The sequence below is a fragment of the Hypomesus nipponensis genome, chromosome 19 (genome assembly GCF_054491055.1).
Source record: "Hypomesus nipponensis isolate SF chromosome 19, ASM5449105v1, whole genome shotgun sequence".
Lineage (NCBI taxonomy): Eukaryota > Metazoa > Chordata > Actinopteri > Osmeriformes > Osmeridae > Hypomesus > Hypomesus nipponensis.
In genome coordinates, this window is record NC_140379.1 from 15,325,840 (window position 1) to 15,337,863 (window position 12,024).

Consider the following 12,024-nt stretch of genomic DNA (forward strand, 5'->3'; position numbering starts at 1 on the left):
AGGGCCTGGGACTGGAGAAGGTCAAGGTCAGGAGAGGGTCTGGGGCTGGAGAAGGTCAAGGTCTGGAGAGGGTCTGGGGCTGGAGAGGGTCAGGGGCAGGAGAGGGTCAGGAGTTGGAGAGGGTCAGGGGCAGGAGAGGGTCAGGAGTTGGAGAGAGTCAGGGGCTGGAGAGGGTCAGGGGCAGGAGAGGGTCAGGAGTTGGAGAGAGTCAGGGGCTGGAGAGGGTCTGGGGCTGCAGAGGGTCAGGAGTTGGAGAGAGTCAGGAGTTGGAGAGAGTCAGGGGCAGGAGAGGGTCAGGGGCTGGAGAGGGTCTGGGGCTGGAGAGGGTCTGGGGCTGGAGAGGGTCTGGGGCTGGAGAGGGTCAGGGGCAGGAGAGGGTCAGGGGCTGGAGAGGGTCTGGGGCTAGAGAGGGTCTGGGGCTGGAGAGGGTCTGGGGCTGGAGAGGGTCTGGGGCTGGAGAGGGTCTGGGGCTAGAGAGGGTCTGGGGCAGGAGAGGGTCAGGGGCTGGAGAGGGTCAGGGGCAGGAGAGAGTCTGGGGCTGGAGAGGGTCAGGGGCAGGAGAGGGTCAGGGGCTGGAGAGGGTCAGGGGCAGGAGAGAGTATATGAAGCTGTGAACAGGCCGGCCAGATTCCAGATGGAAGGGATTGTAGAGACGGTCACAGTGTAGAGGCTTAGTGAGCGCCCAGCAGGATGACACGTGTCTATACTGTAAGGGCAGGCAGTGGTACCGTGTTGAGAGAGAAGAGTAGGACCCCATCTGTGAGGACTGCCTACTCCCTCCACCGATTTAAACTGTAGGTAGAGGGAGATCAGCAAGTGGTGCTGTGTAGTGCTGGGATTCTCTTTACTGGCCAACATCAAAGATTTTGTCAAATCATTTAAGATCCCACCCCTGGTTGGAAGAATACAAAGATCTGAGACATTCTGTTATTTGTAAAATACATTTAATCCCTTAATATTTGGGCAACAAACCAAACCGAAGTCTAAAACAGGAGAGAAAAAGGCCCAGATTTGAGTGGCGGTGAGCTGTCGAGTCTCAGTAAGGCAGTGACATCATACAGCACCAGACCAGAGCTCTGCTGGTTTAGCCGGCCCTCGTCATTCTTATCAATCCCCCCTCAGCCCCGCTCAGCACACACTCTGCCGCTGGTATGCTCTCCAGCACACATGGTTCTCGTTTTCAAACTCAACTGACTTCAGAACACTGCCACTGAAATCCCCAGCTGTTTCTCTTGACAACGTACCAAACAACAGATAAAGGCTTACATTGTCTTTACATTAGTCATTAGTAGAAGAGTATAGCTGTACATGTTACAAGACACTTGACCGCTTAACAGCATAGAAATAACAAGATACCAAGGCGTGGTAATCTGTTGGTGAAGAAAGATTGACAGTATGTACGATTACACTTCATGATACAGTAAATATGTATGTGCGTAAGTGGGAATCTCTCTCTCTGTGTTTGTGTGTGTATGTGTGTGAGTGCGTTAGTGTGTGTGTGTGTATCATGCGTGACCCACTGAGCACGGCCTCTTTCTGAAGGCCAGTGAACAGATAGGAAAAGAGGTCTGGAATGAAGTTGCCCCTGGCCACAGACTAAAGGTCGGTTTGTCAAAGCATCAGTGGAGAAACATAAGACTGACTCAGGATCAGCTTGTAGATTGGCTCTACCCACTGAGGAGCCGTGGCCATAGCCAAGAGCGCCCTCTAGTGGCGGAGACGGAAAACGTCAGGTTCAGCTGAAGGCATTGCGCCCAGGTCTCATTACCTCATGCTAGCAGTCGAAGCCAACAGAGCATCTCATCAGAGGTTAAAAAGACCTGGAGGAAACCGAAGAAACTGCTATGCAAAGTGGCCAGTATGAGACATGGGGTCCGTATAAAGGAGGGAGAATTATAAAATAGCCTATTAGTAAACTGTATAGTGGAAACAAACCCCATACTGATAGTTAGTGAACAATCACAAACAGTTAAGACAGGATAACACACAACGAACGATGGACACACTATAAGGCAGGGAGTCTAGGAGAGACCTCTCTATGGCTTCGGTTAGTTCAGATCCTCTGGCATGGTGCTACATCACCATCATCCTTTCACTGGTCCTTAGTGGTTGTTGGCAGACAAGCAGAGAGTACAGGAGTACAGGATTCAGCACAACACTCATGCTAGACAGTCCTACTGCACAGCTAATAATATATACAGTTTATACAGATACATTTGAATAAGCCAGCAGAATACAATTGTATTGAAAGAAGCAATTTCTCATATTTCGATAATCTATTCATTCGAGATGGACCGTACTGGTCAGGATGTGTGTGTGGATGTGCACATGCATGTAAGTGCAAGGTTTGTGTGTGTGTGTGTGTGTGTATGTGTTGGTGTGTAGACTAGCATTAGTCAAATATAAACAGCATCTGTGACCGACGACAGTAACAAAACAAAATCGAATTTTGCTTTTATCTTCGTAGGACTGACTGATTTGGCAAGCAAGTACATGTGAACGTGACAGGCTGTAAAAAAGAAGGGACAGAAGAGGTTCTCCTTCAGTCCTTCAGTCCTTCCCCCCTGCTCTTAGTAGACCGGGCTGTTACGGATGCCACAGCAGAGGACCATGCTGAAGATCATCTCGAAGATCTGCGCGAGAGAGAGAGAGAGAGAGAGAGAGAGAGAGAGAGAGAGAGAGAGAAATGGTGGAGGAGAGGGAGAGGGAAACAACACGAAAGCCATGATTCAGGGGTGGGTATTCTCGAGGCTCTGTGTGCACGAAACACATAGTGGGGCTGATCTGAAATCCCAGGTTTCTCTATCTGTTCATACTGACATCCATCCATCGGTCTATCTATCCCAATACGCACCATGATAACAGCCACCACCAGGGCTGCGATGCCGATCAGATAGATCTTGTCAGAGAACAGGTCGTTGATCTTGGTGTGACAGTTCTGCAAGATTGAGACCCACGGTTAAGTTTCCACTACAGTGTTCACTATCAACAGTTCAGGACTTAGACTCTAAAGGCCTGTTTCTACAGTGGGTCAGGGCGTCAGTCCTTACCTCCATTCCGACAGCTGACTTAGGGCAGAGATCAGTGAGTCCTAACGTAGAAAATCCCTTGGTCAGGATACTTGTCAGGGAAGTACCTCCCTTTCCACAGCAATCCAGCTGCCAACAAAAAGACCCATATTAGTCCATTTCACACGTCTGTGTATGCGTGTGTGTTCCTCTGTGAGTGCGTGTGCGTGTGTGTGTGTGTGCGTGCGTGTGTCACCCATACCGTCTCGTGAAAGACTTTCAGCACGGACGCAGCAGCCTGCTTCCTCTCGGGCTCAACCATGGATTCCGTCGTCGCCTTCTCAAACACCGAGTCGTAGAAGTTGACCATCTCTTTGGAAATCTGACCCAGAAGTGCTAGGGTTAGGGGAGAGCTGAACTGATCCGGCCAGGCCCATACAACTCATACGTGGACGTTTGTGGGTGTGCCCATTTGAGAGGTTGATGTGAGGGGCTGGGAACTTATGTGCATGTTGTTTTTCAAGATGACGTCTCTTCTTCTTACCGTATCTCTATGCATGAAGCCCCAGATTCCAGCAGCTACCTCGCAGGCGAAAAGGATGATCAGGCAAGCAAAGAACTAAGAGGAGATATACAAATCTATTAGAAGTGAAGTAGACCACACAACCATTAGAAGTGAAGTAGACCACACAATCATTAGAAGTATAGTTGACCACACAACCATTAGAAGTGGAGTTGACCACACGATCTTTAGAAGTGCAACTCTCACTACACCTCAGTGACACAACGGAGACTCACCGTTCCTAGAAGACACTGGGACTCCTGGATGGCACCATAGCAACCAAGGAACCCAACAACCATCATCACTGAGCCAACAGCAATCAGAATGTGAACGCCTGAAAAATAGTAGAGAATGAGAGAGAGAGAGAGAGAGAGAGAGATTATGAATAAATAGTTTTCGATAACAATGATAATCCTTCTAAGCCTGATAATTTCAGTAAAGACTGACATAACCACATATCACCACCAGGGGGCAGACCTGTTTGTGAGATTTATTTGTGTTCTTGGCATTGGACAAGTTGGAAGTTTACCACTGTATTTAGGCGAAGGAGTACAGAAAGAGACAGAGAGTGAGAGCAACCTAAAACAGTTAAGGAGAATGAAATATAGATAAGGAAAGAAAAATGAGAATGGTGCAACGGGACAAGGAAAAGTAAAACAGGCTTGTGAAGATTATATTCATAGGTCAATTACAGATAAAAGTCAGAATTTCAGGCCGGCGGTTGTTTCAGGGTTTTTTTCTCTCTCCTGTCTCGCTCGATTGCCCACTCCCCTCCCCTCTTTCCTGGCAAAGACTCGCCTCTCTCTCACTTACCCACTCCTCTCTCTTTGTTTTACCGCAACAGCCCAGGCCAGCCCCTCCCCTAGCCCCACGTCTCGTTCCCATGTCATGTGGAAGCTAATTGTATGATAGTCTCCAGTCCACACACATACACACATACATCCCAATCACACCATCGCTCTCCCCCCATGTCACGAAAGAGAGACAGAAAAGACGACCCCTCCCCCTCCCCTGCCTCCCCTCCCCCCTCCCCTTCCTCCCCTTCCCTCCCCTTTCATAAATCGATGGCTTAGTGGCTGTCCAAGAGCTCCTTCAATCTCTGTAATGGCTAAGGGTTGGGGTTAACCTAACTAATGGCTGCTGATTCGATCACGGCTGGAGGAGACCGTCCCCTGGCATGACATCATCCGACGGGCCGGGGGGCGTGACTCCCCTGCTGAGCAGCAGGGCGCTGGCATGTTGCCTCCCCCAACTCCACACTACCCCGCACCTTTATGTCTGTATTCCTCTCCCAGCGTAATCCTTTCTGTCTTTTTACGCATCCACTAACTGCTCGTTTACCGTGACTCTAACCTCTTTCTACATACCTAATACGCATGTCTTTTCACGAAAGAAAAACACACAACCTTGGAGACCGATTAACTCAGTAGAAGACATGCAACTTGTCAAACCTACGACGTTTCATCTGTCCAAAACATGGACAAACGCCCCAAACGTCAGAATTAGACCTGAAGTAAATGGAAATGTCCTTCTGTGTAATCAGTGGCTTGTGAGTGAGTGCGTTGGCGTGGAGAAGAGACAGACAGAGAGACAGAGAGAGACAGAGAGACAGAGACAGAGAGAGAGAGAGAGAGAGAGAGAGAGAGAGAGAGAGAGAGAGAGAGAGAGAGAGAGAGAGAGAGAGAGAGAGAGAGAGAGAGAGAGAGAGAGAGAGAGAGAGAGGTGTAATGCCCAGTGCAGCTGTTAAGTTCATTACAGCTAGCTGTCTGGGGGCCGCAGAGGAAAAAGCTGCAGTCAAACCGACCTGTCCATGATGTCAGGCTTTCCAGTGCAAGGAACCCTCCACACTAGCTACATCAGTATGTATACCGAGGGGAAACTCTGGTATGTAAACCCCACCACTCTCTATGAGAAGACTACAGAGAACTACATATGACAAATGTAGAAAGTATCCCAGAAGTAGGCAAAACAGAAAGATGGGGAGATCTACACAAACAGCACAGAGAGGGGGGAAACCAGGGGAGGGAGGTAGGGGGTGGAACCAAAAGAGGCAGGGTGATGTCTAGGGGGAGGGGGAGACAGATAGAGGTAGAGAGAGGGAGAGGGGGAGGGGGGAGAGGGATGGGGGAGGGGGAGACAGAGAGGGGGATAGGGGAGAGGGAGAGCGGGATAGGGGGAGACAGAGAGGGGGATAGTAGATAAGCAGACAGAGCATAGAGGGGAAGCAGGCAGACAGACACCAAGAACAGTCCATAGATGTTAACCACAACCAGATGTGGAAGAGAGAAAAGGAAAGCTTCAGTGGAAAGAAAGGAGGGAAACTTTCTCAGGGGGAGGGAGAGAAGAAGAGGCGGGCGGGCGGGCGGGCTGGTGAGGAATTTTTTCCTTTACTGACCACGCTGTAAAAATGGAGACTGTTTATATAACAGGCAGGATGGAACCATTAGGTTTGTTAGGGTGAGTTTGTTGTGAGGGGATTTTGTTTTGACCACAGAAAACACGCCCCCTCTCCTTAATGCTCCCTTGAAACTCCGCGGACAGAAACATGGTCTGCCTCAACACAGCAACACAATGCTGCCCCTAAAGATAACACACTGGGACGCCCCCAGGCCACAAACAGCACTCCAGTCTGGCCTTCACAGTGGATAGACCCTGCTCCAGTCCAGTCTTTTCTAAACACCAACATGGGGAAATGGGACAGCAGTCCAGTCCAGTTTTTGGCCCTTAGAAGACGCCAGACTCCCCTGTTCCCAGTCCGGGCTTTAGGGGGAGCCTGCTGGGGGCTGATGGTGTAGCTCCTGTGAACCTTGAGCCTGTTCTGACTAATCAGTGTCTGAAGTCTGCTTTCCTTCAGTGAGAGTTTGCCTCATGTTTTCCAGCAGGTAGCTTGAATGCCATCCTACAGCACAGTGTGTCTTGGCAGACCAAATAACGTTGCAGTGATAATATAGTTTAATATTATTTATTTTTACTGTGCACATGTGTGAAAGGGGTATAAGTCAAGGCAGATTCATTAAGAACTTATTATTATTTACAATAACATCCTGGAAAAAATAGACTTTATTCCTCCAGTAGGGGTGGGGGAAGGGAGGTGTACCAGCCTAATTTATGGCTCAACCATGGAAAATCCAAAATATGATGGCAACTTGTTTTTGCACTTTGTCATATAGTGATTTTTTAAAGATGTGGTTTGGTAGCAAACCTAAGATCCACAAGGTTTTCCTAAAGAGAATGGAATCAGGAACTGGACTGACGCCAAGATTCCTTTAGGGGTTAGAGTGATACAGTCTGAAACACAGAGGAGGAAAATAAAGAGAGAGGGTGAGAAAGATAGATAGCCTAGACAGAGAGAGACAGAGTGAGAGAGACACACAGAGAGAGAGAAATAAAGAGAGAGAGAGAGAGAGAGGATGGTGGAAGAGAGAGAGAGAGAGAGAGAGAGAGAGAGAGAGAGAGAGAGAGAGAGAGAGAGAGAGGATGGTGGAAGAGAGAGAGAGAGAGAGAGAGAGAGAGAGAGAGAGAGAGAGAGAGAGAGAGAGTAGGTAGGTAGGTAGGTGACAGATTTCCAGATAGGAAATTGTGTTTGTAGGTATTTATGCTGAGTAGGTGGTGTGAGGAGACTTACTGAGGTAGAAGGTGCTGGGAGGCTGGGAGTTCTCAAATTTGAGCTCCAGCAGGCTGCTGGTCTGGTGGTCATGTCTCAGCCATAAAGCCACACCCAGGATCACACCTCCTGCGAGCTGGACATGACAGTCATAATGTTAGTCAGACAGACAGACCTACAGACAGAGAGAGATATAAACACGGACAACAAATACTGTAATCAAAGTTAAAAAAAAAAGACAAAAGTAGACGGTAGACACAAATGTCTAGGATATGTGAAGACATTCACAGCAGCAGTTACAACACTGCATGCTGGGAATCATCATAATATCACAGCTAGCTCAGGGTACCACCCTCCCATCACGCTTTCCCAGAAAGACACCGTCACACGCCCGAATGCCACCACTTCCAAAACCCCACACAGAGGTTCTCTCTGTGCAGCGTGTGACGTCTGGTGGAGCATGCAGGAAACAGGCTTGGGCCAAACGTCTTTTCTGTCCTCTCATGCCCTGACCCTCCCCCCATCCCTCCCGCCCTCTACCCCCCCCCCCCCCCCCCACTCTCTTACAGAGAGGCCCATTCCAGCGCGGAGACAAACTGCTACCTAGCAACCCGATAAACAGTGAGGGTGCCAAAGGGTGAGGCCAAGAGTACTAGCATTCTACAGGAAGAGATGCTCTGTGGTCACACACAGACACACATATAGACACACACACGCACACACATGCATATACTGTATACACACACACAGACACACATACCCATACATGCAGTTTAAACCCAGTCAGACTGGGTCTACAACAGCAACATACTTAGACAGGTGGGAATGGCATGGAATTTACGTCCCCTTGGATCAAAGGTAGAGTTTGACCAGCTAATCGTTTATTGTAAAGTCAAACGGATCCACCACTTTGTTAGCAAAGTCTTAGTAAAGCAATAGGGCTTGTAAACCTCATGTCCTAAATGTTTGTTTTTCCTATATCTAAATTAGCAAATGAAACCAGTAAAATACCGATTTTTTGGGCTACGAGGACCTTGTATAAAGGTTGTGAGATTGCTGGCAGTTTCAGTAGGCTTGACAACGCTTAGAAACAGCGCCAGAGCAGAACATCCAGACATCGACCACGAGAACTCGACAGCGCAATCCTATGCCATGTTTACTTTGCCATGTACGACACAGTAAACAACCACTATGATAACAGACCATTACTTGTGGTATACTATTGAATTTGTTAGGGATTAGGTCAAATGAGTTGAAGTTTACTGAGATGTCAGTTTGAGTCAGCTGTCTTCCTCCTGTATTTGGAGGGCTCCCTCAGCTGTCGCTGGGCCTCTAATGCACACAACACGGTCTGAATCCCTCCCTCCCTCCACCTGCCAGTCCCCCTCTGATGGACATAACAGGCTATAGCCCCGCACCCTGCTCCTTTCCACCCCGACCACCTGTCAGCTCCCCTCCCAAGGCAGGGTGAGAAGGGTGGGGTTCTGAGTGGGGGTTTCTCAGCAACCTCTGTCCATGTCAGTTCTGGGCTGGTTGTATGAGTCACAAGCAGTCAGTGGATATAATCAACACTCCAAAACGATCAAAAGTACACTAACTTAATGAAAAATGCAACTGATACCAAGTGTGTTAAACCAGCTTCCTCATATCCACTACCCCATCTACATTCAGAGAAAGTTCTTCAAGGGAAAGGGTTAGGGTTAACCCTAAGCTTTTTCTACACACAAATACAAAATATGGTTTTGCTATATATATATATATATATATATAGCAAAACCATATTTTGTATTTTTATATATATATATATATTGTTTTACAGTTAAGTTGGAGGTAGTTCTGGTATGAGTGGGGTAGTTAGTTACACCTCTGCCCCTCTGGTGTGAGGTCTATTTCTGTCTCAGGTCCCAGTGGACGAGAGATTGTAAAATGCCTGGCAGGCTCGTGAGGTATAGGATCATGAGGGGTTTAACCTGACCTCGAGAAGAGTTGAACTGAAACAGAAACACACACACACACACATATTTTGACTGACAGTCCTTAAGAATAAATTCAAGAGACCACTCTCGAGATAGAACATACAAACAATTGTATGTTCACATGACAGGATGTGCTTAACCAATGAGACATTTCCTTCCAGATCTATGAGTCACTGCTGACTCCGGCCTGTACCCAGACCAGATGAAGGCCTATTGGACCCAGCCTCGGCCCTGTAGTCTCAGGTCCCACCTCATGACCTCATTGTCCCCTTTTCCACTATAGACCATACCCAGTCCTCCTATCACTATCCCCAGTCCCACCTCCCCTTCAAACTGACACATATAAAGCAAGAGTTTGGCCTCACAGTTTACAACATTTGGTAGCCTTGACTTTTCTACAGCCTTGAGGCTTTCAATCCATCTGTTGTGTCTAGTGACGTAAGAGACTGGAACACAGGCATTTTGATTCCATTCTTTATTCTGACTTTCTAATCTGTTCCAAATAGTAGGCTATTGGTCTTTGAGAGTGGATATAGGCTATAATATCACCTATGTCTTCCTTAAAGTCAACTTGATATATATATATATATATATATATATATATATATATATATATATATATATATATATATATATATATATATATATATATATATATATATATATATATATATATATATATATATATTATGTAACAAAAAAAGTATATATTCTCATCTTTAAAATACAGATTTATAATTATATCTCAAAATGACAAGTTCTTTGTCTATAGAAGCTTTGCTATTAACCTGTTTGTAATCATGTTGTCACAATTTCCGTTCAAGTGATTCATCCACCATTGCTAAACTTCCTCGGTCTCAGAGTCAAGGGGATTCAGGCTCGTTTAGACTTCCCTCCCTCCCTTCTGTTCCTCACCGAGGAAAGAATGTGGATGGTGGTAGCATTGTTCACAGATTAAACATATATGGCCACAGCGTTAAAAACTACTCGCCAATGTCCACTATTAAATGAGCAAATAACAGGTAAATTCGGTTAGGCCTAGAGATACTAGGCAACATTTGTGGTATTAAGGGAATTAAGACTTGGCTACCAATCCAAACAATGCATATTTTGAATACATAAACACGTCCTGTTTGCTAATCCGCGCTCTCAAATTAAGTCAAATACCCAGCCTATGGTTTATTCTATTATTCTTTAAGGAAATACAAAGAACGTAACATCAACATTCAATAATGTTCTGTACGATGCGGTCCCTTGAATATGGCCACTCCTGTACCGTTATTTGTATTGGATTTGAGGGCGCACCGTGCACCAGCGTGCTTACGCCATAAATAGATCTCCGAAAAATATATTTTTTTAATAAGAAAGATAGGCCTAATAACAGAGTCGGTCAAAGAAAGCATTACGCCAGAAGTTAAAGTGATCGTTTTTAGATGCCTTTAGTAGGCTGCAGTGCAAGTGATTTTTTTCTCCTTAGTGTTGTGTTACTTTAGATTGAACTAGCCTATAAGAGTGGCTGGTTTTCAGTTTCCATTTAAATAAATAAAAAATACTCATAATATCTCCTAAAACGCAAGATTATGAGAACATTGTAATTTAATATGCAACATAAACGTACCCAAAAGATGAAATTGAAGAAGAAAAGGAGATATTTGATACATTTGGTGCAGCCTTCCACTCCCATGGTTGAAGATTTCGGAATCCTTTAGACGCAACGCAGGTCAGAGATCTTTGAATAAAAAGAAACTGATTTTGTCGACAACGCTCTTTGTAGGTCTGAGGTTCAGTCGAACCAAATAGGCAACACCCAGTGATTCCCCCGCCCCTGAAAAAATAGATGGCAGCCCACACCACACACAACCGACAAAATGTACGCAGTACTTTCGGGTGACCCCGCCTGAATAGTTTAATATTTGTCGTCTACCTCGTTCTCTCTTTGCACCCAATTGGTTGTGCAAGGGTGACACCTACAGGTTGACTATAGCAAAGCGATCCATGCTTCTGCAGTATTTGGTAAATTGCCTGGGAGGGGCGGTGTGTGTACAGGTCTATTCTGAAACTGCTGTTACTATACATCTGAGGCAGTGAATCTGTCTAGTATCAGGTTGCTCACATTGCCTTCCTTAAAAGAAACCTTGATTTAAATTAAGACCTGTTGGTGATTTATCAATGGCGATCCGTACCAGCCTATCCACTGGCCTGCTAGATGTTGTCGACAATTATTGATTGAGCAGCATAAACTTTATAACGTGCCAAAACAACTGTGCAACTGACAGATTCATGTTCAAAGCTCGTGATTTCACTTTAATTCGCGTATCATTCTAAACAATCCAGCATTTTGGGGGGGGCTGCTGAAAAAGGCTTTGCGCATGGTTTTCCCTTGTATGTTGTATAGAGCATGCACGTCAGATTTCATGCAGTGACATGCAGTGGCGCGTTCTTTGAGCAACTGCATCGAGCTGTCTAAAAATAAACAGGTGCATAAAGTCAACGGCAATTGGCACAGATCAATCGAGATCTCCCTGTAGTCCTGTTTCTGTTGCGATCAAAGAGAGGACATTGGAAGAAGAGCAAGTGTCTTATTTCAGGAACGGTAGGAGGAGAGAGAGAGAGAAAGAGAGAGAGATGCGCTAAGAGCTACTGGTGCTGTCCCTTCAGAACCACCCCTGGATATATTCAAACGGGCTTGGATTTGGCTGCAATGATTTTATATAGCAATTTATTTGGACTCTTGAAATATGGACGTCTTTGTTTTGGGGATGTTACCATACATGTTATAGCCTGGGAGTCTTAGTGATCTTTCCCTCTCATTCTCTGCAGTTTCTTAAATATATGAGCAGGCGAGGCAGGGATGTCTTTGGTATGGTTAGCCTA

At 46.3% G+C, this 12,024-nt stretch overlaps 1 protein-coding gene across 1 annotated transcript; it reads right to left on the reverse strand.

Annotated features, from left to right (window-relative positions):
* Positions 1-922: 922 nt before the first annotated feature.
* cd81a (CD81 molecule a) lies at positions 923-10,972 on the reverse strand. The gene is made up of 8 exons (XM_084682802.1): positions 10,769-10,972; positions 7,196-7,310; positions 3,807-3,904; positions 3,553-3,627; positions 3,271-3,390; positions 3,051-3,158; positions 2,855-2,938; positions 923-2,633 (listed from the first exon to the last, which is right to left on the reverse strand). Exons 1-8 carry the CDS (start codon positions 10,832-10,834, stop codon positions 2,571-2,573), a joined length of 729 nt encoding a protein of 242 aa, XP_084538928.1. The 5' UTR covers positions 10,835-10,972; the 3' UTR covers positions 923-2,570.
* Between the last annotated feature and the right edge of the window lie 1,052 nt (positions 10,973-12,024).